Source organism: Hemiscyllium ocellatum, chromosome 2, assembly GCF_020745735.1.
Source record: "Hemiscyllium ocellatum isolate sHemOce1 chromosome 2, sHemOce1.pat.X.cur, whole genome shotgun sequence".
In the NCBI taxonomy this organism is placed as follows: Eukaryota; Metazoa; Chordata; class Chondrichthyes; order Orectolobiformes; family Hemiscylliidae; genus Hemiscyllium; species Hemiscyllium ocellatum.
Genome location: NC_083402.1, coordinates 90,949,296 through 90,975,799, shown reverse-complemented (window position 1 = coordinate 90,975,799; position 26,504 = coordinate 90,949,296). Strand labels below are relative to the sequence as shown.

Genomic DNA, 26,504 nt, shown 5'->3' with positions numbered 1-26,504 from the left:
ACTTGAAACAGCCAGAAACACATTAAAATTAAAAGTGCATGAGCACTTATTAAAATAGCTTCTTTATACTCTTTCTACTTGCAAGCCTCCTTTGCTGGTACAATTCGGTTTGACATCATCAAGCTCTCTCAATCATTCCTTTCCAGGTTCAATGATCATTAAGTGAACAAAATTAACACGGCAATTTTAAAATCAACAATTAATCTCCAAAATATAAACTATAACCTTCGGATCACAGGAACACTCAGCTTATTATATATTCTAACCTTAGCAATATTTTAACAATCCACTCAGTTATATACAATGGGATGAAAGATTCATTCACCAACTGAAAACAGTTAGTTTTGTAGCATAATCATTTGAGTATAATCGACAATTTTTCTCATGAATAGGACATCATCTAACATCAGGTGTGGTCTCATTCAATCCCTTTGTCATTGGAAATGTCAATGTCTGAATCAGATTCAATGTTTCCTCATAGAATTTTCAGTGTTTTCAAGCACAATGCACTTTCGACAATGATTTGTGAAGCCTACTTAGCAATTATTCTTTTGTTGTTGATGACAACAATAGTTGGACCTGATATGGTGTTGTTTGCTTTCCAACATCTCAGTTGACAAACACTTTATCTCCTAGCATTAGTGGTGTAGCTCTAACTTACGTGGCTTATTCCGCATTTGCTCTCATTTGATATTTTTGTTCTTGATTATTTGAGTGTTGATCGAAGCTCAGCAAGAAATGAATGATGTGCAGCTGTGAGAGTAACAATGAGGTTTTCTCATAGTCAAATAGGAGTTGCTCTGTAATTGTGAAGAAAATGATACAACGGGTGCTTTCATGTCTTTCTCTCAGCTGCATCTGTACATATCATTTTTTTTCAAGATACACATAAATCTCTCAACTTCTCTATTATTTTGAAGCTGATGTGATGTGATTTTTCAGCAAATGAAACCATTATAGCTCACAAATTTACTTAATTCATCACTATTGAATGAGGATCTGTCATCATATCTTACCATTTGAGGGATTATAAACAAGGCAAAAATCTGGTCAAGCTTTGGGGTGACTGATTTCACTAAAGTAGACATTGGAGAGGCTACTATAGTCATCTGTGACAACAAGTCAGTTTTTACCCGGGTGCAAACCCACAAATATACTGCCGGACCCAACGATGGTTCTGGAAGGAGTTCAGACAGCTTGAAAAGATCACAAGGATTTGGCGTTGTGGCAGCTTCACATAGCAAACACTGATTGACTTTAGGGCTTTACCATACTGTCAATTACTGGAAACCATTTCCTTGAGGATATTTTAGTTTTGACGATTCTTTGGTGACTTACATGAGCTATTTCTGACAATACGTTCCCTCAATGAGTGTGGAATGGCAATGCAGCTATTCTTGTTCCAAATATTGTGAAATACTAGTATAGTATTTAGGGAATAATATCTATACTTAAAGACAAGCTAGGAAATGCTGCAAGTTTTTGAACTATTTAGGCAGTCTATGGATTGAGAATTTCTTGGAAATAAATCAATAGTTTACTGTGTGCTATAAGCCACCTGGTGTTTTTCTTGATAACAAGTGATTTTGGTGGAACAGAAAAGCATAACTTTCAAGGAGGTAAGAAATAGGATTTATTGCAGTAATCACTGCAAGAAAACCTTATTTTGAGAAGCATTAGGATCTATGTTAATGGGATGAGAATTCTGTTTTGCAGGCTCAGCAGTCGGAGAATAGTGAAGACAGCTCAGAACCAGGGTCTCTTTCCTGGAATCCTATTTTTTTTAGAAGTCCAAGGAGAAAAAAATAAAGTTGCGCATTATGACCGTTTCTCAATACCATGATTTCAAGTTGATTGGAATCAGAAGAGGACAATTATCATCAAGCTCCAGCCAGTAATTCAGCTTCATTGACAGGAAATTCAGAGACGCGGCAAGTTCTCTCATTTCACCCAACCTTTGTCCACAAGAGTTCCTTTCTCTCTGTTAACTTTTTTTAAAAAAACCATCATCTCTGTAGAGACTGGAGTTGTTTTTGGGATGTACATGTGTGGGATTAAGAAGAAAATAGTTTTAATTCCAGATCATAGCTTAGATGTAATTCGTATTTGTTATTTCTTTCAAGAGTAGCTTTTGTTCACAATAAACAGACTACTCTGAGTTCAAAAAAGACTGTTCAAAGTTTCTTTTACTCTTGTCAACAGAACAAAAGTGGATTTGGTCATTTTGGCATTGCATCAATAAAGTTATAATAATGGTGTGACCAGTGGAATATTGGGATTTGTATCAGTACATTCCTCCATTACAAATTCATAACAGGATATCAGGCCGTGAGTTCCCTGTCACAGTATTTACATGGCGAGTCTAATGGAGTTTCTGGTCACATGATAACCCCAAAATGTTGAGAGTGGGGGATTCAGTGATAGTAATGCTATTGAATATCAAAATACGGTGGTTAGATTGTCTCTTATTGGAGATATTTATTGCCTGGCATTTGTATGGTGTAAATGCTACTTGTCAGCCCAAGCCTGCAAATTGTCCAGATCTTGTTGCATTTGAACATGGACTACTTCAGTATCTGAGCAGTTACAAATGGTCCTGAATATTGTGCAATCATCAGTAAATATCCTACTTCTGACCTTATGATGGAGGAAATAATGAAGCAACTGAAAAATAATTGGGCCCAGGACACCACCCTGAGGAATTCTTGCAGAGATGTCCTGGAACTGAGATGACTGCCTCCAAGAACCATGACCATCTTCTTAAGTGTCAGGTATGACTCTAACCAGTGGAGAGTTTGCCCCTTGATTCCAACCAATTGCAGGTGTGATAGGGTTCTTTGATGCCAAACTTGGTTGATAGTCACCTAATGGTAAGGATTGTCACTCACTGCACTTTTTAAATTTAGCTCTTTTGTCCATTTTTGAACCACGGCTGTAATAAGGCCAGGAACTGTTGGAACCCAACTTGAACGATGCTGAGCAGGACCTACTTGCTGACTCCTTTTAATACTGTTGATTAAGAGGTAACTGGTGGGACAGTAATTGGCGAGGTTGGATTTGACCTGCTTTTTTGTGTACCAGACATACCTGGGCAATTTTCCACATTGTTGAGCTGATGCCAGTATTGTAACTGGAAGAGCTTGGCTCGGGGAGCAGCAAGTTCTGCAGCACAAGTCTTCAGTACTATTGTCAGAATATTATCAGGGCTCATAACCAGTGTGTTCATCTGTTTCTTGATATCACAGAGACTGAACCAAATTGACTGAAGGTTGGCATCTGTGGTATGGGGACCACTGAAAGATGGTGAGATGGTTTGATTATCAGCACATTCCTCCATTACAAATCTATAACAGGAAATCAGGAGGTGAGTTCCCTGCCACAGTATTTACATGGCAAGCCTAATTGAGTTACTGGTCACATGATAACCCCAGAACGTTGAGAGTGGTGAGGAGGATCACCCACTTGAAATTGCTGATTGATGATTGTTGTGAGTGCTTCAGACTTACCTTTTGCACTGATGTGCTCGGCTCTTCCATCATTGAGGATGGAATACTTTTGGAGCCACACCTTCCAGTGAGTTGTTTAAATTTGCCACCACCACGAGTGTATGTGGCAGGACTGCAAAGCTGTGATCTGATCCATTGATTGTGCGATCACTTAATTCTGTCTATCACATGCTGCTTATGCTGTTTAACACGCAAGTAGTCTTATTTCATAGCTTCATCAAGTTATCACATCACATTTAAGTATTCTTGGTGTTGTTCCTGGTATGCCCATCTAAACTCTTGATTGAACGAAGGTTGATTCCCTGGCTCAATGGCAATTGTTGCCACACAACACAATGCAGGGATATTCTCAATATGGAGTCAGAACTCCGTGTGGTGGTCACTCTTACCTTCATGGACAGATGCATCTGCAGTCAGCAGATTGCTAAGGATGAGATCAAGTACATTGTTCCCTCTTTTTGCTACCTCACACCACTTGCTGCAGACCCAGCCAAGTAGCTATGTCCTTTAGAACTTGATCAGAAGTACTGTGTTGAGCCACTCTTACTGGTGGATATTGACATCTCCCACCCAGAATACATCTTGTGCCCTTGCAACCCCCAGTTCTTCCTCCAAATGTTTTTCAACATGGCAGAATACTGATTTATCAGGTGACTAATTAGTCAGAGTTGCACAACACGGAAACAAACCCTTTGGTCCAACTCCTCTATACTGATCAGATATCCTAAATTAAGCCAGTCCACTTGCCTCATATCCCTCTAAGCCTATCCAGATGCCTTTTAAATGTTGTATTGTACCACCACTTTCTCTGTTAGCTCATTCCATATATACACCACTAGGTCAATGCTAGGTTGTCCATAAGGTTTCATTTCTTTCTTAAGACTTTGTAGTGAATGATACAACTGACTGGCAATTTCAGGGGGCAGTTGAGTCAATCTCATTCATGTGGCTCTGGAGTCACATTTAGGCCAGGCAAGTGAGGAGAGCAGAACTCCTTCCCTGAAGGACATTAACATTTAGTATGCGTTCCTTTATTGGTCAGAGTATTGAGTACAGGAGTTGGGAGGTCATGTCGCAGATGTACAGAATGTTGGTTAGGCATTCTGGTCTCCTTCCTATTGGAAAGATGTTGTGAAACTTGAAAGGGTTCAGAAAAGATTTACAAGGATGTTGTCATGGTTGGAGGATTGGAGCTATAGGGAGAGATTGAACAGGCTGGGGTTGTTTTCCCTGGAGCATCGGAGGCTGACCTTATAAAATCATGAGAGGCATGGATAGGATAAATAGACAAAGTTTTTTTTTCCCTGGGGTGGGGGAATTCAGAACTAGAGGGCATAGGTTGAGGGTGAGAGGGGAAAGATCTAAAAGAGACCTAAGGGGCAACATTTTCATGCAGAGGGTGGTACGTGTACAGAATAAGCTGCCAGAGGAAGTGATGGAGGCTAGTACAATTGCAACATTTAAAAGGCATCTGGATGGGTACATGAATACAATGAGTTTGGAGGGATATGGGCCAAGTGCTGGCAGGTCGGACTAGATTAGTTTGGGATATCTGGTTGGCATGGACGGGTTGGAGCAAAGGGTCTGTTTCCATGCTGTATATCTCTACGACTCTTCTATTAGTGAGCCAGATGACTTTTTCCAAACAGTCAACAATAGTTATCACAAGATCTGTAATTAAAAATATTTTGTAAAACATTGAATTTAAAAATCTGCAATTACACGATTTGTATTCCAGTCCCCAGAATATTAGCAAAGCTTCTGGATAAAATAGTGTAGCGATAATACCATTAGGCCATTGGTTAGAGATTTTTATACCGTGTTTAGGCTTCTGTAGTTGTTGTTGAAGAACCTCTTTCTCACAACTAGCATGACTGACCAAATGTTTCAAAAGTTTGAGCTTGGAGAAAGTGAGGACTGCAGATGCTGGAGCTCAGAGTCAAAAGTGTAGTGCTGGAAAAGCACAGCAGGTCAGGCAGCATCCGAAAACAGGTGAATCGATGTTTCGGGCATAAGCCCTTCATCAGGGATGATGAGCATCTCTGGTTTATACTCAACTCATACTCTTGTTGAGTATCAAAAGCTCTATTCAGTAAGGCGGGTGGATATGTGAATTATTGAGCAAGTTTACCAGTGGTTCAAGATCTTTGTGATTTGCGGGCTCCCTGCTTTGTCTTTTCACAGGAAAACTGCATCTAAGTCAACTAGACTCCCATCCATGACTATGTGGTAATTTTCTCAGGGTTAAAACAGGCGTTTTCACAAATTTCTGACAATATATTGAGTAAACATATTGTTTATGTTACATAGTCAGATTGCATGGAGATAGTTTAGCGAAGTCAGGACTGAAGTGACACAGAATACATGTTGATTCTTAGCAGACTCTGGGCTTCGAGTCATAGAGATGTATAGCAAGGAAACAGACTCTTTGGTCCAACTTGTCCACGCCGACCAGATGTCCCAACCCAATCTAGTCCCACCTGCCAGCACCTGGCCCATATCCGTCCAAACCATACCTTCCCCAGCCAGGGAAGAGACTTTGTCTATTCATCCTAACCATGCCCCTCATGATTTTACAAACATCTATAAGGTAACCCCTCAGCATCTGACACTTCAGGGAAAACAGCCCTAGCCTATTCAACCTCTCCCTAAAGCTCAAATCCTCCAATCCTGGCAACATCCTTGTAAATCGTTTTGAACCCTTTCAAGTTTCACAGCATCTTCCCGATAGGAAGGAGACCAGAATTGCACGCAATATTCCAACAGTGGCCTAACCAATGTCCTGTACAGCCGCAACATGACCTCCCAATATTCTGACCAATAAAGGAAAGCAGACCAAACGCCTTCTTCACTACCCTATCTATCTGCTACTCCACTTCCAAAGAGCTATGAACTTGCACTCCAACATCTCTCTGTTCAGCAACTCTCCCTAGGACATTACCATTAAGTGTATAAGTGCTGCTAAAATTTGATTTCCCAAAATATAGCACCTCAAATTTATCTAAATTAAATTCCATCTTCTACGTCTCAACCCATGGCTCATCTGATCAAGATCCCGTTGTAATTTGAGGTAACCTTCTTTGCTGTCCACTTACAACTCCAAGTTTGGTGTCATCTGCAAACTTACTAACTATACCTCTTACGCTCACATCCAAATCATTTATATAAATGACGAAAAGTAGTGGACCCAACACTAATCCTTGTGGCACTCCACTGGTCAAAGGCCTTCAGTCTGAAAAACAACCCTCCACCACCACCCTCTGTCTTCTACCTTCAAGCCAGTTCTGTATCCAAATGGCAAGTTCACCCTGTATTCCATGAGATCTAACCTTGCTAACTAGTCTCCCATGGGGAACCTTGATGAACGCCATAGTGAAGACCATATAGATCACGTCTACTGCTCTGCCCTCATCAATCCTATTTGTTATTTCTTCAAAAAACTCAATAAATATTGTGAGACCCGGGTTCCCATGCACATAGCCATGTTGACTATCTCTAATCAGTCCTTGCCTTTGCAAATACATGTACATCCTCCAACAACTTGCCCACTGATCTATAGTTCCCTAGTTTGTCCTTACCACCTTTCTTAAACAGTGGCACCACATTAGCCAAACCCCAGTCTTATGGCACCTCACCTGTGACTATCGATGATACAAATATCTCAGCAAGAACCCCAGCAATCACTTCCCTAGCTCCCCACAGGGTTCTAGGGTACACCTGATCAGGTCCTGGGAATTTATCCACTTTTATGCATTTCAAGACATCCAGCACTTCCTCCTTTGTAATATGGACAGTTTTCAAGATGTCACCATCTATTTCTGTAGATTCTATATCTTCTATGTCCTTCTCCACAGTAAACACTGACGCAAAATACTCGTTTAGTATCTCCCCCATCTCTTGATGCTGCACACAAAGGCCGCCTTGCTGATCTTTGCGTGTTTGTAGGATCCTACAGCCTTTGTAATTGTATGTTGCAGGTAAATATGTAGGCCTTGAGTTCACTTGCTGTGTGACAACAGAGGCAAAAGTCATGCTGCTCAGCAGGCCCCTCATGTCCTCGAAACACATACTAAATTCTATGTTGAAACAGCCCAGCTGCTGAATTCAGACCAATTTTGCAAAATGGAGGCAGAGTCAGATATTCCAGCCAGAACTTGTCCACTCCACACACACTTCTTTTTTTTTTCTTCTCTTTTTTTTCTCCTAGTGTTTTTTCTTCCTTCTTCTCTTCCTTTTTTGTTCCTTCCCATCAATGATGACTCCTGGCCTCCGGTGAGAAGAGACGATTCTCAGCCTCTAGTGGCGCTTCTCAGCCTCCAACAAGCAATGACTCCTAGCCACTGACAATGATTCCTGGCCTGGTATAGAGGCCTCCCAGTATGACAACCTCCCAAACTCTCGCAGCAGCCTCCCAGCATTGGCGTGGCGACCCCCGGACCTGGTGCATGGGCCTCAGGGCGTGGTGTGGTGACCTAATGGTCTGGTATGGCGGCCTTCTTCTGTAGGGCTTCCCGGCATGGCAAGGCAACCTTCTGACCTCCTGCAGAGGCCTCCTCCCTTGGAGGCCACCCAATGTGGCATGGCAACCACCTAGCCTGGTGCAGCAGCTTCTTTGCATGGCATCGTGACCTTCCGCTCCTGCACTGGCCTCCCAGCGTAGTATGTCGCTGGTGTGGTGTGAAGCCAGGGCCCGGTGTGGACAGGAAGGTAAGAGCCAGCTTGATCTGCTGTACTGACTCTTCTTTTGTACTGTTGGAGATTTTACTTCTGTAACAAAAGAAGCAGTACCTAGGTGCTTTTGTATCTAAGTTGATGATTGGTGATGTATAAACTTTCCATTATACTCACTGAGAATATGTGACAATAAAGACTATTTTATCCTATTGAGCCGTGACATCAAGGAAGTGTAACGTGAACTGTGATTCCTGCAGGTTCCAAAATTCTTCGAAAATCTCTATTTAATGCTATCCTATATTGAAACCAAGCTTTCAGAAGTCATAGACCTGGAGATGTACAGCATGGAAACAGACCCTTTGGTCCAACTCGTCCATGCCAGCAAGGTATCCCATCCCAATCTAGTCCCACCTGCCAGCACCCGGCCCATATCCCTCCAAACCCATCCTATTCATATACACATCCAGATGCCTTTAAATGTTGTAATTATACTAGCCTCCACCACTTCCTCTGGCAGCCCATTCCACACACACAGCACCCTCTGCATGAAAAAGTTGCCTCTTCAGTCTCTTTCATATCTTTCCCCTCTCACCCTAAAGCTATGCCCTCTAGTTTGGACTCCCCCACCCTGGGAAAAGACCTTGTCTATTTACCCTATCCATGCCCCTCATATTTTATAAACCTATATAAGGTCACCCCTCAGCCTCCGATGCTGCAGGGAAAAGAGATCCAATCTATTCAACCTTCCCCTGTAACTCAAATCATCCAACCCTGGCAACATCCTTGTAAATGTTTTCTAACCCCTTTCAAGTTTCACATCTTTCCAATAGTAGGGAGACCAGAACTGCATACAATATTTCAACAGTGGCCTAACCAATGTCCTATACAGCTGCAACATGACCTCCCAAGTTCTATACTCAATGTTCTGACCAATAAAGGAAAGCATACCAAATAGCCTCTTCGTTAACCTATCTAGCTGCCACTCCACTTTCAAGGAACTATCAACATGTACTCCAAGGTCTCTTTGTTCAGCAACACTCCCTAGGACCTTACCATTAATTGTATAAGTCCTGCTAAGATTTGCTTTCCCAAAATGCAGCACCTCACATTTATCTAAATTAAACTCCATCTGTCACTCCTCAACCCATTGGCCCATCTGATCAAGATCTCATGTTTAGTACCATGCACTCTCTCTATTAAGTTGGCGATTATCAGTATCAAATTCTTTGTAGGGCCAGTTTTGTGAATATATACCAATGCAGATTCGGAATTTTTGCTTGCTTTTGGGTTTCTTCACTACTTGTATGGATGAGATCCAAAGTGTAGGCTGATTTCCACCTTTCTTATTAACTTCAAGGTCAAGAAGACGTGGAAGTTCCTTCTCAGTCTGCTTTATAACATGAAGTAATACCTATTAACATTATTGCACCATTGAGGTACGTTTGCATCTATATGAAATATGCATTTAACAGGAATGAGTTTGCCAAAAATCAGTGAAATGATCAGCACACAATTCAGGAATGTTGCTGATATGTGGAAGAATTACATATATGATGGCAATTACGTACAGATTTGTTATCATGTAAAAACTGATAAGTAAATGTGCCACATTTTTCAAGTTATGGAATAGAATACGGCCTTCATTCTCGTGTTGGTCTCTTTGAATGAGGTTCGTATTTCAAAAGTCCTCAGAATTTTCAGAGGCTCGCCGCTTGTCACTTGCAGGCAAGGTTAGCAAGGATTAAAAATAAAATTGCAAGAGATCTCTTCACAGTTGCTCAGTTTTGAAAAGAAATTAAGACCATATAATGTAGCGTATTGAGTCTGTTCTGCTTTTCAATAAGATCATGGCTGCTCTGACAATTCTCAACTCCACCTTCCTGTCTTTTTCCTATAACCTTTGAGTTCCTTACTGATTAAAAATCTGGCTCTTGTCTTGAATATACTTAACAGCCCAGCCTCAATAGCCCTCTGCAATAAACTCAAGAGTGTGGTGCTAGAAAAGTACAGCAGGTCAGGCAGCATCTGAGGAGCAGGAGAATCAACATTTCAGGCAGGAGCCCTTCATCAGCAATGCTGCCTTATACCCGAAACAATGATTCTCCTGCTCCTTGGATGCTGCCTGGCCTGCTGTGCTTTTCTAGCACCACACTCTCGATGATGATCTCCAGCGTTTGCAGTCCTCACTTCCTCCCTCTGAGATAAAACCTTCCACAGGTTCACAAAGCTCTGAAGCAAAATTCATCCTCATCACTGTCTTAAATGTGTGAAGACTTATTCTGAGATGATACCCTCTGGTCTGATACTCTCCCACAAGAGGACTTCACTTCAGAGAACATCTCCAGGACATCTGCACCAATCAATGTCCCGTGGCCGAACATTTTAACTCCCTCTCCTACTCTGTCGAGGACATGCAGGTCCTGGGCCTCCTCCATCGCCACTCCCTTACCACCCGATGCCTGAAGGAAGAACGCCTCATCTTCCGCCTCGGGACCCTCCAAACCCATGGCATCAATATCGATTTCATCATTTTCATTTGCCCTCCCCCCCACCTTACCCCAATTCAAACCTTCCAACTCAGCACCATCCTCATGACCCACCCCATCTGTCCATCTTCCTTCCCACTTGTCCGCTCCACCCTCCTCTCTGACGTACCACCTTTACCCCCACCTCCAAACACCTACTGCACTCTCAGCTACCTTCCCCCCAGCCCCAGAACCCCCCCCCCTCCCATTTATTTCTCCATCCCAGAGGCTCCAAGCCACATTCCTGATGAAGGGCGTTTGCCCGAAATGCCAATTTTCCTGCCCCTCGGATAATGCCTGACCTACTGTGCTTTTCCAGCACCACATTCTTGACTCTAATGTCCAGCATCTGCAGTACTCACTTTCGCCCACAAGAGGAAACAACCTTTCTGTATCCACCCTATGAAGTCTACGAAGAATCTTGTGTGCCTTTCATTATTACAATGAGCAACAGCCAAAATTCCTTAAACTCTCTTCACAAGGCAGTCCCTCCATACCTGGTATCAGCCAAGTCACCCTTCTTTGGTCTTATGATGTGGAGGAGCTGGTGTCGGACTGGGGTGGACAAAGTTAAAAAATCGCACAACACCAGATTATAGTCCAACAGGTTTATTTGGAAGCACTAGTTTTCGGAGCACTGCTCCTTCATCAGATAGCTGTGGAGCAGAATCATAAGACACAGAATTTGTACCAAAAGATTACAGTGTCATGCAACTGAAACAATATATTGAACAGACCTAGATTGCTGTTAAGCCTTTTTTTTTAGAATGGGTACAGGTTTCGGTTCATTAACACGTTGCATTTCGATGGCATGACACTGTGATCTTTTGCATTACATTCTGTGTCTTCTGATCCTTCTCCACAGCTACCTGATGAAGGAGCAGCACTCCGAGAGCCAGTACTTCCAAATAAACCTATTGGGCTATAACCTGGGGTTGTATGATCTTTAACCTTTTTTGGACTGCCTCAATTGCTTGTATATTTTTCCTTAGATCAGGGGCCCAAACCTGTTTACAGTATACAGGGTTTTATATAGTTTTAACAAACCCTCTCTACTCTTGTACTCCATCTCTTTTGAAATAAAGACCAACATTCCATTTGCCTTCCTTATTACCTGCTGAATTTTGACACTAGCTTTATGTGATTCATGGCCAGGAATTCCAAATCCTTCTGATTTATACCTTTCTGCAATCTTTCCCCATTTAAATAATACTGAGCTTCTCCATTATTCCTGTCGAAGTGCATAACCTCATGGTTTCCAACATTATATTCCACCTGCCGAATTTTTACCCATTTGGTTAACAGGCCTATATCCTTGCATAAATTAAAAGAGTGCAAACAATCAAAAGGGCATCATCCCTGCACCATAGAAAATTGTCCTCATTGTCAGTCCCTGAAAACAAGGATGTCATCTGTCAGGCTTCATGGTTTGCGTGTCTTGAGGGATTCAGTAGATTAATGATAGAATAAAGTTCTTTGAGCAGAAATGACAGTAGCTGTTCTGAGGGAGGGTAATGTGTTACATGTTCATGAAGGAAATTTCAGAGCTTAGTACCTAGGCATCCAAAATCACACCCATTAAAGGTGCAGTATCAGAATTACTCAAGCACAGATATCTCTAAGGGACATGAAGCTGAAGGAGATTGCAGAGCAAGGGTGGGCAAGGCCAGGGATAGACTGAAAAACAAGTATCAGAATTTTAAAATCAAGATATTGATTGATCAAAACCAAGTTATATCATTGAGCATTGGGGTCTTAGATGAACACAACTTGGTGTGAGGAAGGATATGGGCAACAGAGCTTTTGATGGTGTCAAGTTGGATTCTGGAGAAGTGGAAAACTGTGAATATAACACCCTTATTCAATATGGAAGGGAGGCAAAAAGCAGGTAACTATAGACTAATTAGCCAGCTATCTATTGTTGGAAAATATTGGAATCAATTATTGAGGAAGTATTAGCACAACATTTGGAAAATCATTATCTAATCAAGCAGTTTCAGCACTGCTTCATGAAAGGGAAGTCATGTCTCACTAATTTTTTAAGAGTTTTTTAAACGAAGTTTCAACCGGACTGGATAAAGGGGAACCAGTAGATGGGTTAGTCTGGACAGAGTGGATGTTGGGAAGGTGTTTACATTGGTAGGAGAGACTGGGACCCAAGGACACAGCCTTAGAGTAAAGGGAAGACCTTTTAGAACAGAGATAAGGAGAGACTCCTTCAGGCAGAGGGTGGTGAATCGGTGGAATTCACTGCCACAGAAGGCAGTGGAGACCAGGTCATTGAGTGTAATTAAGACTGAGATAAATAGGTTCTTAACTGTCAAGGGAATCAAGGGTTATGAAGAGAAGGCAGGAGAATGAGGATGCGAAACTCATCAGCCATGATTGAATAGTGGAGCAGACCCGATGGGCTAAATGGCCTAAATTCTACTCCTATGTCTTATGGTCTTATAGTTGTACTTGGAATTCCAAACAGCATTCGGCAAGGTACCTTACAAAAGGTTATGGCATAAAAATAGCAGTCCATAGTGTTGAAGGGAGTGTATTCGCATGGATACAGAATTGGTTCAGGGACATCAACAGTGAATGGCGATAAGAGCTTCTTTTTCAGGCAACCGATGACCATTGAGTATAGGAGTTGGTAAGTTATGTTGCAGTTTCCAGTACGTTGGTAAAGCCACACTTGGTGTACAGGGCAACCTCAATTATTTGAATGACATGCGTGGGGAGTATTTAGTTTGGATAATCAAATGTTTGAATATTCGATGTTCGGATAATCGAAGATTCGGATATTCAAACATTTGGATAATCAAATGTTTGGATATTCAATGCTCAGATATTTGACGTTCAGATTTTCGATGTTCAGTTATTTGATGTTCAGATAACCGAGGTGGTTCTGTATTGTGTTCAGTTTTGGTCACCTTATTATGAGAAGGATGTTATTAAACTGGCAAGTGTGCAGAAGAAATTTTCAAGGATATTGCCTGGACTCAGTGGATAAGTTATAGGGAGATGTTGAACAAGCTAGGACTTTAAAGAGCATAGCAGACTGTCGGGGGACCTTATGGAGGTGTATAATATCATGAGAGGCATGGATAGGGTGAATGCACTCAGTCTTTTTCCCAGGGCTGGTGAATCGAAGACTAGGGGGCATCAGTTTAAGGTCAGAGGAGAAAGAATAAATACACAGTGGGTGGTAGGAAATTGGAATGAGGAGCCAGCAGAAGTGGTTGAGGTAGGTACATTAATACCATTTAAAAGGCATTTGGACAAATACGTCGATCAGAAAGGATGAGAAGGATATGGGCCAAGTGTAAGGAAATGGGGTTAGATTGCTTGGACATTTTGGTTTGCATGGACCTGTTTGGGCCAAAAGGCCTGTTTCTGTGCTGTAGAACTCTATGACTCTATGAACAGTGGGATTCCGCAGAGGCCAGTGTTGGGACCGCAACTGTTTAGAATACTTATATTAATGATTTAGAGGAAGGAAGTGAATGTACTATAGCCAGTTTTGGAGATGACACAAAAATAAGTGGAAAGGCAGGTTGTGAGAGGGATACAAACAGTTTAGGGAAATACTGATAGGTTAAGTAAGTGGACAAAAGAGTTGGCAAACGGAGTATTATGTGGGAAAATGTGAGGATGTTCATTTTGAAAGGGAGAACAAAAGAACAGAATAATATTTCAATGGAGAGACACTGTAGAAAGCTGCAACACAGAGGGACCTGGGGTACTTCTGCATAAAACACACAAAAGCTAGCACACAGTCGTCGTCGTCGTCAGGAAGGCTAATAGAACATTGGCCCTTATTTCAAGGATATTGGAATATAAGAGAAGGCCTGTTGTACATAAACTTTAAAATTGCTTGGTGCTAGGGTGACCGCCTCTGGAGTATTGTGAGCAGTTTTGGTCCCCTTATTTAAAAGATAATTTCATTGGAAGAAATTCAGATACGTTCACGAGGATGATAGCTGGTATGAAGGGATTGTCTAATGAGTAATGGTGAAAACAGGTTAGGACTCTACTTACTGGAGTTTAGAAGAATGATGTGATTTCATTGAAACATATAGGATTCTTAAGGGGTTTGACAGGGTAAATGCTGACAGGATGTTTCCCCTCATAGGAGTGTGTAAGACTCAAACAGCGTAGTCTTAGAATTTAAGATTGACATGAGGAGGAATTTCCTGTCTCTGAGGGTTGAAAATCTTTGGACCCCCCTTGCCACAAGGAGCTGTGGGGAAGAGTCCTTCTTTATATTTAAAGCTGAGATAGATAGATTCTTGATCAGTAGGGAATTGATGGTTCCAGGGAAAGGGCAAGAAAGTGGACATGAGGAATGTTAGATTAACCATAATTCTATTAAATGGTGCAGCAGACTTAACAGGGTGAATAGCCTACTCTTGTTGCTACCTCTAATGGTTTACAGACCATAGCATGTAAGACATCAGCCACATGGTTACATAAGAATTATCAGGTGGCAAAAGCATAAAATGAGGGTTTCAATAACAGGTGAATTGAAGCATATCAAAACAGGTAATGTTACATTGATTGAAATACCATCCTAGTTACATTGCATATCTGCGAAAGTATCTTTTCTCAAGGTCAAGTATAACACTGAGATTGTGAACTATCTGGTAAAGTCTCAGACAATTGCCTGGGAGAGAGATGGAATTTGAGGTATGGATTGGAGCATGAATCAAAGGCAATGCTTACAGTCTTCCCAACATGTAGAATCATACAGCATGGAAACATACCCTTCAGTCTGGTCAGTCCATGCTGAACGTAATTCCAAACTAAACTAGTCCCAAATGCCTGCTCCTGGCCATATTCCTCCAGAACTTAGAAGAAGGAAATTTCTGCTCATTCCCATTCTAATACGCAATGCGCTTAGCAAAGTGAAGAAGTCAAGAGAGGTGATGTTGAGGTAGATCAAAATATTGTTACTGTTTGTTTGAAAAGTAATGCTTGGCATAGGATGATGTCATTGAGAGGCAGCATGTCAATGTGAAACAGGAAATGAGAGGCAAAGACTAATCTTTGGGGACCACTAGAAGTAACAGTGAGGGAACAGGAAGAAAAGCCATTGCAAAAGATGCTCTGCTATAACTACATTTTGTGTTTCATCAGTAGAATGACTTTTGATGAGGTAAAAGAGGGTTAGTAAGGGTTATGAGTTAATGTAATGCATGTAGATTTCCAAAGATGCTTGGTAAGTGTCATATAATGCACTTGTCAGCAAAATTTAAACACATGCAATTAAAAGGACAATGGCAAAACAGACAGAAAGTGCATAATCAACAAGTCCTCCAATCATGTTGCAATCATTCTCTGATTCGCTTCTTTGATTCTATACATTTACTTCCACAAATTTGAGAAAACATTTTCCTCTGAACTTAATATTTGTTTAACAAAAATATTTTAAAAAACAATCTCACAGCCAACATCAGTCATCAACTCAGAAAACTCTTTTAGTTTCCCTTTACATAACTCTTGTCATGGAAAGGGAAACTAAACTTTGCTCCAATGTTCCATTGTGAATTGTCACAATAACTAAATTACATTGAAAAATGCAGGACACTCAGTAAATCAGCCACAGTATTGAAATAATGACAATGCTTAACCTTTTTCAGCATCAAATTTTATTTAAACTTAATCTCAAAATTGCATTTTGCTTGCAAAGTTCAAAGAGATGTTTAATTTTGCTAAAGCCAAAATAACCACATTAAAAGGCTACAATAATGTACAAGAGTAAATAGAAAACCCTGAATTTGTACTTAGGTTTTCCTTTCTTGGCTGTTTTTGGCATTATTATTATCAATGCTATTAAACACAATTACACAGAATTTACATCACAGAAAATGGCCGTCTGACTGACTGATCCATGTGTATTTATACTCTTCAAGATTCATGTTTAATTACATTATCCCATCTCATATCAATCTATTCCCTTTCTCTTCAATGTCAGCATCGAATCCAACAAAAATGCATCAATACTGACTACTTCAGCCAGTGACAGCAAGCTGCGCATTCAATTCATGCTAAAGAAATCTTTCCTCAATTTTATTTGTGTTTGTGTTTATTTTATCGTTCTTCAACCCTGTTCTGGTTTCAGATAGAACATAAAACACTTGTCTCAGATCCATCCTACCAAACATCTTTATTATTTTAACCACTGTCAAAAAAATCCCCTCTAATTTTTTTTCCTAGAGAAGAGTTTCAGCCTTATTTATTTTTCAAATAGTTGCAACTTCTCAAATCCAGTAATATTTTAGCAGTTTTTACTGCACTTCTTCTAATTCTTCAGTATCCTTTCAGTGATATTATTATGTAAATTTACAATGCCTTCTTAAATTTGCAACATTATTTATTAATTTTTCTGATGAGGGATTGCTTTCATAAAGCTGTTGGTAAACCCTAAAGTAGCTGACATGCTGACATATCACGGACTTTTTTTTAGGTAAAACCTTTCAAAACTTAGTTTTCAGGAATTGGTTTGTACTCAGTCTTTTGTAAACACCTACATACACACAATAAAGAGTTAAGAAACAGTATGTTTGAATCTAAAGACAAGCAAATTAGATATTACTGATGTTATGAGGGAATAAAAAAGAGAAATTACCTTTGGTATTCCAGCCACATCCAGCCAGTTTTCAAAAATAACTTCCATGGACAACCCCTGACTATGAATGAATTAAAAAGAGAAACCTGAGCAAAATATCAACTGATACAAATATTTTTAAAAAGTCAGAGAAATTTCTGAATTCTTTATAAAATCTAATAGCTGGCTACTCAGAGGTGGGGAAATATTCAGAGACAATAATCCAAGAAAAAATTAACAGGCACTTCATAAATTATGGATTGAAAAATGAAAAGATTGTGTGCACTACCATCCAGCTCTTCTAGTGTGTGGGTTCTTTAAGGGTTTACATGGTCTGGTGTGCATGGGGGTAGCTAACCTTCTGGCTAACAAGATGTGTTTCTCAGTGTAATATAAGGTGGAATTTATTGCATTTCAGCAATTATTCACAGGTTATAAGAATAGGCTCCAAGTTTCAACAAGAACTCTTAGAAGAGTCTGGCCATGAGTCTGTCTCCTGTTAGATCTTACTTTATTTTTCTACTATGTCTTCTTGAGATTATCACAGTGATTAGATTAGATTAGATTAGATTACTTACAGTGTGGAAACAGGCCCAACAAGTCCACACCGACCCGCCGTAGCGCAACCCACCCATACCCCTACATTTACCCCTTACCTAACACTACGGGCAATTTAGCATGGCCAATTCACCTGACCCGCACATCTTTGGATTGTGGGAGGAAACCGGAGCACCCGGAGGAAACCCATGCAGACACGGAGAGAACGTGCAAACTCCACACAGCCAGTCGCCTGAGTCGGGAATTGAACCCGGGTCTCAGGTGCTGTGAGGCAGCAGTGCTAACCACTGTGCCACCGTGCCGCCCACAATACTCAAAGGATTATAAGAATTATTCCTTTCAGATCCTTCCAGATCCATATAGAGGAAAATCCATATTTATTGAAGAGAAATTTTATTGGAATGGACTAACTTAATTGCATGTGTTGAAGAAGTTGTGAAGTGGGATATTGCAGATAATGAGAGTACGGATAAATTATCACTGCACAGCTGTTCAGAAGTTAGTGCATGTAAATTGCCATGCAGAATACCAATGAAAAAAATTAAAAGCAACACCAAACAAATTATCTGTGCACATGAAAAAATTTAGCAGTACATTGAGTCACTGTTCTTTTATATATATGGCTTAAACTTGGGAATACAAAGCAGAATTTCAAGCTCTGCAAGTTAAGAATTTCAAATTACAAACCCACATAACTCAGAAATGTGGTGGACAGTAAAAAGGATAATAGCAGACTTCTAAAATACATACACTGAAATATGTTTATACATGGCAGATAAAATTTAATGCAAAGATGAAGTGAATACTTTTGGTAGGAAAAATTAAATGAGGTGACATGAACTAACTAGTACAATTTTAAAGGGGGTGCAGAAAGTGATAAACCAGACAATCCATGTGGGTGGAGTCAACGGATGTGAAGCTGTAAGAGCACAGCAGGTCAGATAGCATCCAAAGAGCAGGAAGGTCAACATTTCAGACTGAGACCTTTCAAGAATTTCGACAAAAAACATTGACTTTCCTCCTCCTCGGAGTCTGATGAAGGTTTTTGGCCCAAAACATTGACTTTCCTGCTCCAGAGTGCACAAAAGCACAGATGTTGTGCTAAATATTTATACAATGCTGGTTAGGCCCAAGAGGACTATAGCCAATTTTGGACATTGCAATTTATAAAATATATTGAGACTTTAGGGAAGCTGCAGAAGAGATTTATGAAAACGTCATTGGAGATGAAAGATGACAGCTTTTTGGATAGAGAAAGAGGAATTATTCTCCATAGAACACATAAATCTGAGGAGAATTTGACTGAAAAACTCAAAATCATAAAGGGTTTTGATGGAGTCATCAAGAAGAAACTGTTTCTAAGAGCAGAAAGGTTCACAAACAGAGGGCTCAGATCTAAAAGTTGATGAGCAAAAGCAACTGAGGCAACTGTTCTAGAACTCACCATCAGAAAAGGTAATGGAAACAAGCACAACAACAACAACTTTGAAAATGAACTTAGATAAATGGGCGAAGGAGAAACATTGTAGAACTATGGAGAGGAGCAAAAGAGTGGGACTAACTGCATGTCTTTATCAAGAGATGACAAAGGCCTCATGGCCATATTCCTCCTATGCTGTTTCACTCTAACTTTATGAAAATACAGAGCATATATCAAAACAAACACTCACTATTTTATAATGGAAAAGATTAATTTGTTAAACAATAAACAGATGTTATAAAAAGGCATAATAATGATAATGGAAACTTCTTTCATTCACCAAATACAATTTTCTCTCTTCCCAATGTCTTATTGTGAAAATCATGTTTTAACAGAACAAATCATATGCATTTCCTACATACCTTCTTAGTTCTGAAAAGTTCTCCATAAACATGTGCAGGAAATCCTAATTTTGAAATAACAATAACTGTGACAACAGTAATTACAATCCAAAATTCTGAGCTATTAAGACAATTTATTTCATCATGCTTAAATCTGTGCTCACTTGCCCTTCAAAATATAAGCTCTGATGTAGATTTATACTAATACACTGTTGTTTGTGTGTAAATGAAGAAATAAGGCACTTCATCTACAGTCTTCCACCAACTATTAGGAAGTTTTCAATTGTGTTTACAATATCATGAAATCAGACTAGGGGAAAAAAAAAGTGTCTCGTGCCTCCATGAATAAAACATAAAACAATATGTTGTCATTCAAGTGCTTTGATGATTATTAATTTCATATCTCACATTTACAGAATTGGATTGCTGCAAAACAATTTTCACCAATCAAACTCACCTGAGAAAGTATCAGTTGTCCATGAAATCTCTCCACAAACAGCCTGAAAAACTTCAGAAATGCTTTTTGTCCAACTCTGTTCTCAAGATAATGAAGAACAAAATAACCCTGTGAACAAAAAATGATTGTAAAATCAAAGAGAATCTTAATCGTGATAGATGAATCATAGGATTGTAATTTCAAGATGTATATTCATACCTATTATCTAAACATCTAGTAAGATTTCAGTACATAAAACAGAATCTGATCATCATCTTGATTCTCATCATCTTTCCTTGTATAGTTTCACTCAAATGACTGAACATGTACATTTTTTTGTTTTGGCATTCAAGACCACTAACATCTACTTAGCACTATACTCTTTACAATGTCAGTAAATCTTGCATCTGTTCTAATCCAGTCTACTTCTCCTGTTAAAATAAATGTCTAAATCCTACATTTCATCCAACTCAGCATGAAAAAAGTGCAACTTGTGTCAAGGTTCAAAATAGATATAATTTCAAGGAACATCTAAGAATGCCAGAGGAAATATCATAGAAGCGCTTCACAGGAGGCTCCCAAGCACTGAGGATGTCACCTAGACAGGGGACGAAACGTCTGCAACACAAATTCCCAGCTCGGCGAACAGAACCACAACAACATCTAAGAATTTACCAAGATCTTCTTCATTGCGGTAAGGTCACTATCAAGTAACATTCAGATAAATAAATGCTTTAAAAAAATGGTTATGTCAATGGATGTGTCAATGCAAATATATGTGTTTTAATAAAAACTAAGATACTTGAAAAATGCAAAAATAAGAGTCAATAAAGTGTAGCCTGGAAAAGGCACAGCAGGTTAGGCAACTTCTGAGGAGCAAGAGGGTCAGCGTTTCGGGTTTTCATCAGGACTGGGGTGGGGGAAGGGGTTGGGAAATAAATAGGGGATGGGGCTAGGGAAAAGACAGTTGGGATGGCGAGAGGTGGGCAAAGGTAGGAGGTGGTTGTGGTAGGTCAGTGGGAAGAGTGGAGTGGATAGGTAGGAAAGAAGAGGGACAGGTAGGTCAGGTCAAGAGGGCACAGCCGAATCGGAGGGTTGGATCTGAAATGGGATGAGGGAGGAGAGATTTGGAAACTGGTGAATTCAATGTTGAGGCCGTGTAGTTCTAGGCTCCAGAGGTGGAAGATGATGTGGGATGTGAGGACCAGAGGGATTCCATCCTCGTTGTGATTGCAGGAGTGGGGAGGGGGTGGGGTTTGAGGGCAGAGGTGTGGGAAATGGAGGAGATGCAATTGAGGGCATTGTTGATAACAGGGGAGGGGAAATTACAGTCCTGGAAGTAGCATAGCATCTGGGATATCCTGGAGTGGAATCACTCATTCTGGAAGTAGACACAGCAGATGTGGAGATATTGGAACTAAAGGGGTACGTTTTTACAGGGGAGGGAGGGGGTTTGATATAGATGTCAGTGTAAAGGCAGTCACGGGAGATGAAGACAAAGAGGTCCAAGTGTCAGAGATTATCCAGGTGAATTTGACGTCAGGGTGGAAGATGTTGATATAATGAATGAACAGTTCAAGCTCATCAAGGGAGCAGAAGGCAGTGCCGAAACAGTCATTGAAGTACCAGAGGGATGGCTATGGGTACCTGTATAGGTCCCAGCTATTCCTGCGACTTCCTGCAGTCCCTCTTCCACAGGTACACTGGCATCTTCCCCCACCTTTTCTTCCGCTACATCGGCATTGCCTCGTGCTCTCACAAAGAGCTTGAACACTTCACTCACAACACCAGTACCTTCTCTGTTCCAGTGCAGAGGGACCTGAATGCCCTTGTGCATGAATCATAGAAGATTGCTTTGCAGGTGCAACATGTAATTAAGAAGGCAAACAGAATTTTGTCCTTCATCACTAGAGGGATTTAATTTAAAAGCAGGGAGGATATGTTACAGCTGCATAGGTTGCTGGTGAGGCCACTACTGATGTACTGCATGCAGTTATGGTCTACTTACTTGAAAAAGGATGTAGTGGCACATGAGTGGGTGCAGAGAAGGTTCACTAGGATGATGCCAGAATTGAGAGGGTTGGCTTATGAGGAGAGACAGAATAGACTGGGATTATATTCAATGGAATTTAGCAGAATAAGGGGTGAATTTATAGAAACATATAAAATTATGAAGATAGAAGCAGGGAGGATGTTTCCACTGGCAGATGAAACTACAACAAAAAGGCATAGGTTCAAAGTTAGAGGAAGCAAATTTAGGATTGAATTGGGCTATGAATCTGTGCAATTTCCTGCCCAGTAAAGTACATAGAACATAAAACAGTACAACACAGCACAGGCCCTTTGGCCCTTGATGCTGTGCCAATGCTTTAACCTATTCTAAGATCAAACTACCTTCCAAACCAATCGTTGGGCATAGGTTTAGGGTGAGGGGGGAAAGATGTAAAAGGGACCTATGGGGCAACTTTTTCACGCAGAGGGTGGTACATGTATGGAATGAGCTGCCAGAGGAAGTGGTGGAGGCTAGTACAATTGTACTATTTAAAAGGCATCTGGATGGATATATGAATAGGAACGGTTTGGAGGGATAAGGGCCAGGTGCTGGCAGGTGGGACTAGAATTGGGTTGGGGTATCTGGTCGGCATGGACAAGTTGGACCGAAGGTTCAGTTTCCGTGCTGGACATCTCTATGACTCTATGTGCACAATGATCCTCCGAAGAGTAACCCACCCTGAACCATTCCCCTACTACTCTATATTTACCCCACACTAATGCACCTAACCTACGTATTACTGAATACTATGGGCAATTTAGCATGGTTAATTCACCTAAATTGCACATCTTTGGATTGTGGGAGCAAATCAGAACACCGGAGGAAACCCACGCAGACAGGGGGAAAATGTGCAAACTCCATACAGTCGCCTGAGGCAGGAATCAAACCCAGGTGTCTGATGCTGAGGCAACAGTGCTAACCACTGGGCCACTGCACCAGGGTTTGGGTGTGCAGGAAAATCTCTGCCTGATGTGAAAGGATCCTTTGGAACCTTGGATGGAGGTGAGGGGTGGTGTATACAGTGGTAAGGAAAGGTGCCGGGAGTGGAGAGTGGGTTGGTGTGGGGGTGTGGACCTAACGAGGGAGTCGCAGAGGGAATGGTCTCTGCGGAAAGCTGAAAGGGGTGGGGAGGGAAATATATCTCTGGTAGTGGGGTATGACTGTAGGTGGAGGAAATAGCAGTGGATGATGCGTTGTATCCGGCGATTGTTGGGGTGATAGGCGAGGACCGCAGGTTGGAGGGGTGGGTTTCAAGGGCTGAGGTAAGGGAAGTGGAAGAGATGCCGGCTAGTCCAGGGGACTTATCAATCCTTGTGTTTTTCAAAATTTCGAGCACATCCTCCTCCCTAACATCAACCAGTTCAAGCATATCAGACTGTTTCACGCTGTCCTCACAACCAACAAGGTCCCTATCACTAGTGAAGACTGTGGTAAAGTATTCATTAAGGACCTCCCCCACAACCTCTGACTCAAGGCACAAGTTCCTCCCATTATCCCTGATCAGCCCTACCCTCGCTCTGGCCATCCTCTTGTTCCTCACGTAAGTGTAGAAACCTTGGAGTTTTCCTTAATCCTACCTGCCGAGGCTTTCTCATGCCCTCTCTAGCTCTCCTAAGTCCACTCTTAGTTCCTTCCTGGCTACCATCTCACCCTCTAGAGCCCTATCAGAACCTTGCTTCCTCAACCTTAAGTAAGCTTCCTTCATCCTCTTGATTAGATGTTCCACATCTCTTGTCATCCAAGGCTCCTTCACCTGACCATCTCTTCCTTGTCTCAGTGGGACAAACCTATCCAGCACTCAGAGCAAGTGCTCCCTAAACAACCTCCATATTTCAGTCTTGCATTTCCTCAGAATATCTGTCCCCAGTTTATGCTCCACAGTTCCTGCCTAATTGCATTATAAGTCCTCCTCCTCCAATTAAATCTTTCCCATTCTGTCTGCTCCTATCCCATTCCATGATCACTATCATGGTGAAATTGTGTCCAAGTGAGAGATTTGACATTTGACCTGGTTCGTTGCCAAGCACCAAATCCAATATAGCCTTCCCTCTCATCAGCGTATCTATATACGGAGTCAGGAATCTTTCCTGGCCACACCTGACAAAATCTGCTCCATCCAACTATTTGCACGAAGGAGGTTCCAATCAATATTAGGGAAGTTGAAGTTACCCATGACAACAATTCTGTTACTTCTGCATCTTTCCAAACTCTGCCCCCCATCTGCTCCTCAGTGTCTCTGTTGGTATTGCTATAGACCTATAGCAAACTCCCAATAAAGTAGTTCAGGTTTCCTCAGTGAATGTTTTTAAAGCTAAGATAGATAATTTTTTGAATAGTGAAGAAATTAAGGGTTATGGTGAGAGGGTGGTAAGTGCAACTGAGGCCACAAGAAGATCAGCCATGTTCTTACTGAATGGCACAGCGGGTTCGCAGGGCCAGTTGGACCACTCCTGGTGCTTATGTTCTCATATAGAAGGCAATACAGCAGTACTGTACGTCACTCCAACATAACAAATGAGCAACATAAATACTTCTGCGCTATAAAATGATGTTGGCAGGGAAAGTGCAATGGATGACAGTGTCTTTGGTTGTACAGAGAGCGCTAGTTAAGATTTCAACTTCAAATTGGATGAAAGCAAAGCAGACCATTCAGACCAATGAGCCATAATTCAACAGGATTATAGCTGATCTGCACCTTAATTCTATTTACTTGTTTTGTTCCAAATCTCTTAATACCCTTATATAACAGTTATGAAAAATTTTATTTGATCCAACAACCAAAGTTGAGAATATAGAATACAGAATATCCTTTATTGTCACGTGTACTCCATTGTGAAAGTGCAGTGAAAAGCTTTTACAATGTCTGTCTCTTATGGTGCCATCTTAGGTATAAGTACCTAGGTACAAATCTTGGATACGGAAGCAAAATTTTAAAAAGTTGCATTACTTTAGAGAGTTTAAAAAATAAGTTAGAAATAAGACATTGTTAAAGGATAATGGATTGACATTAAAGTCAGATAAACATTTCAAAGGAACATCATATTGTAGCAGCTCGGTGCAAGGTCTCCGCAACAGTGAAGGAATGTCAATATATTTCCAAGACAGGATGGTGACTAGTTTGGAGGGGAACTTGAAGGTGATGGTGTTCCCATATATCTACTACTCATGCCCTTCTAGATGGAAATGGTCGGGGTTTGGAAAGTGCTGCCTGAGGATCTTTGGTGAATTTCTGCAGTGCATTTTGTAGATAGTATACACTGCTGCTACTGAACATCGGTGTGGAATGGATGCTTGTGGATGTGGTGCCAATCAAGTGGGCTGCTTTGTCCTGGATGGTGCCAAGCGTCTTGAGTGTTGTTGGAGCTGCACTCATCCAGGCAACTAGGGAGTATTCCATCACACTCCTGACTTGTGTCTTGTAGATGGTCGACCTAGTTTCAAGAGTCAGGAGGTGCGTTACTCGCCACAGTATTCGTAGTCCCTGACCTGCTCTTTGTAGCCACTGAGCTTATACGGTGAGTCCAGTTGAGTTTCTGGTCAATGGTAACCCCAAGGATGCTGACTGTGTGGGATTCAGTGATGGTAACACCATTAAAAGTCAAGAGGCGTTGGTTAGATTGTCTCATACTGGCATTCGTGTGGTGCGAATGTCACTTGCCACTTGTCAGCTCAAGTCTGGATATTGTCCAGATTACGTTGCATTTGGACACTGACTGCTTCAGTACCTAAGAAATCACACATGGTGCTGAATATTTTACAATCATTGGCAAACATCCCACTTCTGACCTTATGATGGAGGTAAGGTTATTAATGAAGCATCTGAAGATGGTGGGGTCTAGGGCACTACCCTGAGGAACTCTTGCTGTGATGTCCTGGAGTAGAGATGACCTACCTCTGACTACAACCGTCTTCCTATGTGCCAGGTATAACTCCAACCAGTGAAAGGTTTGCCCGGTTTCCCATTAATGCTAGTTTTGCCATGGCTCCTTGATGCCACACAGTCGAATGCAGCCTTGATATCAAGGGCTGTCACCCTCCCCTCATCTCTGGAATTCAATTCTTTTGTCCATGTTTGAACCAAGGCTGTAATGAGGTCAGGAGCTAACTGACATTGGCGGAACCTACATTAGGCTTCACTGAGCAGGTTATTGCTGAGCAAGTGTTGTTTGATAGCACTGTTGATGACACCTTCCATCATTTTACTGATGACCAAGAGTTGACTGATAGGGCAGTAACTGGTCGAGTTAGTTTTGATTTGCCCTGCTTTTTATGTACAGATTAGATTCCCTACAGTGTGGAACCAGGCCCTTCAGCCCAACAAGTCAACACCGAC

General features: G+C 41.2%; 1 protein-coding gene and 1 long non-coding RNA gene across 8 annotated transcripts in view; one reads left to right on the top strand and one right to left on the bottom strand.

Moving 5' to 3' along the window:
- Positions 1 to 3,301, top strand: part of LOC132824151 (uncharacterized) — a 56,574-nt gene extending 53,273 nt beyond the window's left edge. The window contains exon 3 of the long non-coding RNA XR_009645641.1: positions 3,246 to 3,301. This is a non-coding gene — a long non-coding RNA (uncharacterized LOC132824151). The remainder of the gene's footprint in view (positions 1 to 3,245) is intronic.
- aopep (aminopeptidase O (putative)) overlaps positions 1 to 26,504 on the bottom strand; it is a 345,719-nt gene that overhangs the window by 152,176 nt on the left and 167,039 nt on the right. For all 7 annotated transcript variants that reach the window (XM_060838362.1, XM_060838356.1, XM_060838381.1 and 4 more), the window contains exons 9-11: positions 20,140 to 20,247; positions 19,704 to 19,747; positions 17,325 to 17,385 (exon numbers count right to left, since the gene is read on the bottom strand). In XM_060838362.1, coding sequence (XP_060694345.1) covers positions 17,325 to 17,385; positions 19,704 to 19,747; positions 20,140 to 20,247 — 213 coding nt within the window. The remainder of the gene's footprint in view (positions 1 to 17,324; positions 17,386 to 19,703; positions 19,748 to 20,139; positions 20,248 to 26,504) is intronic.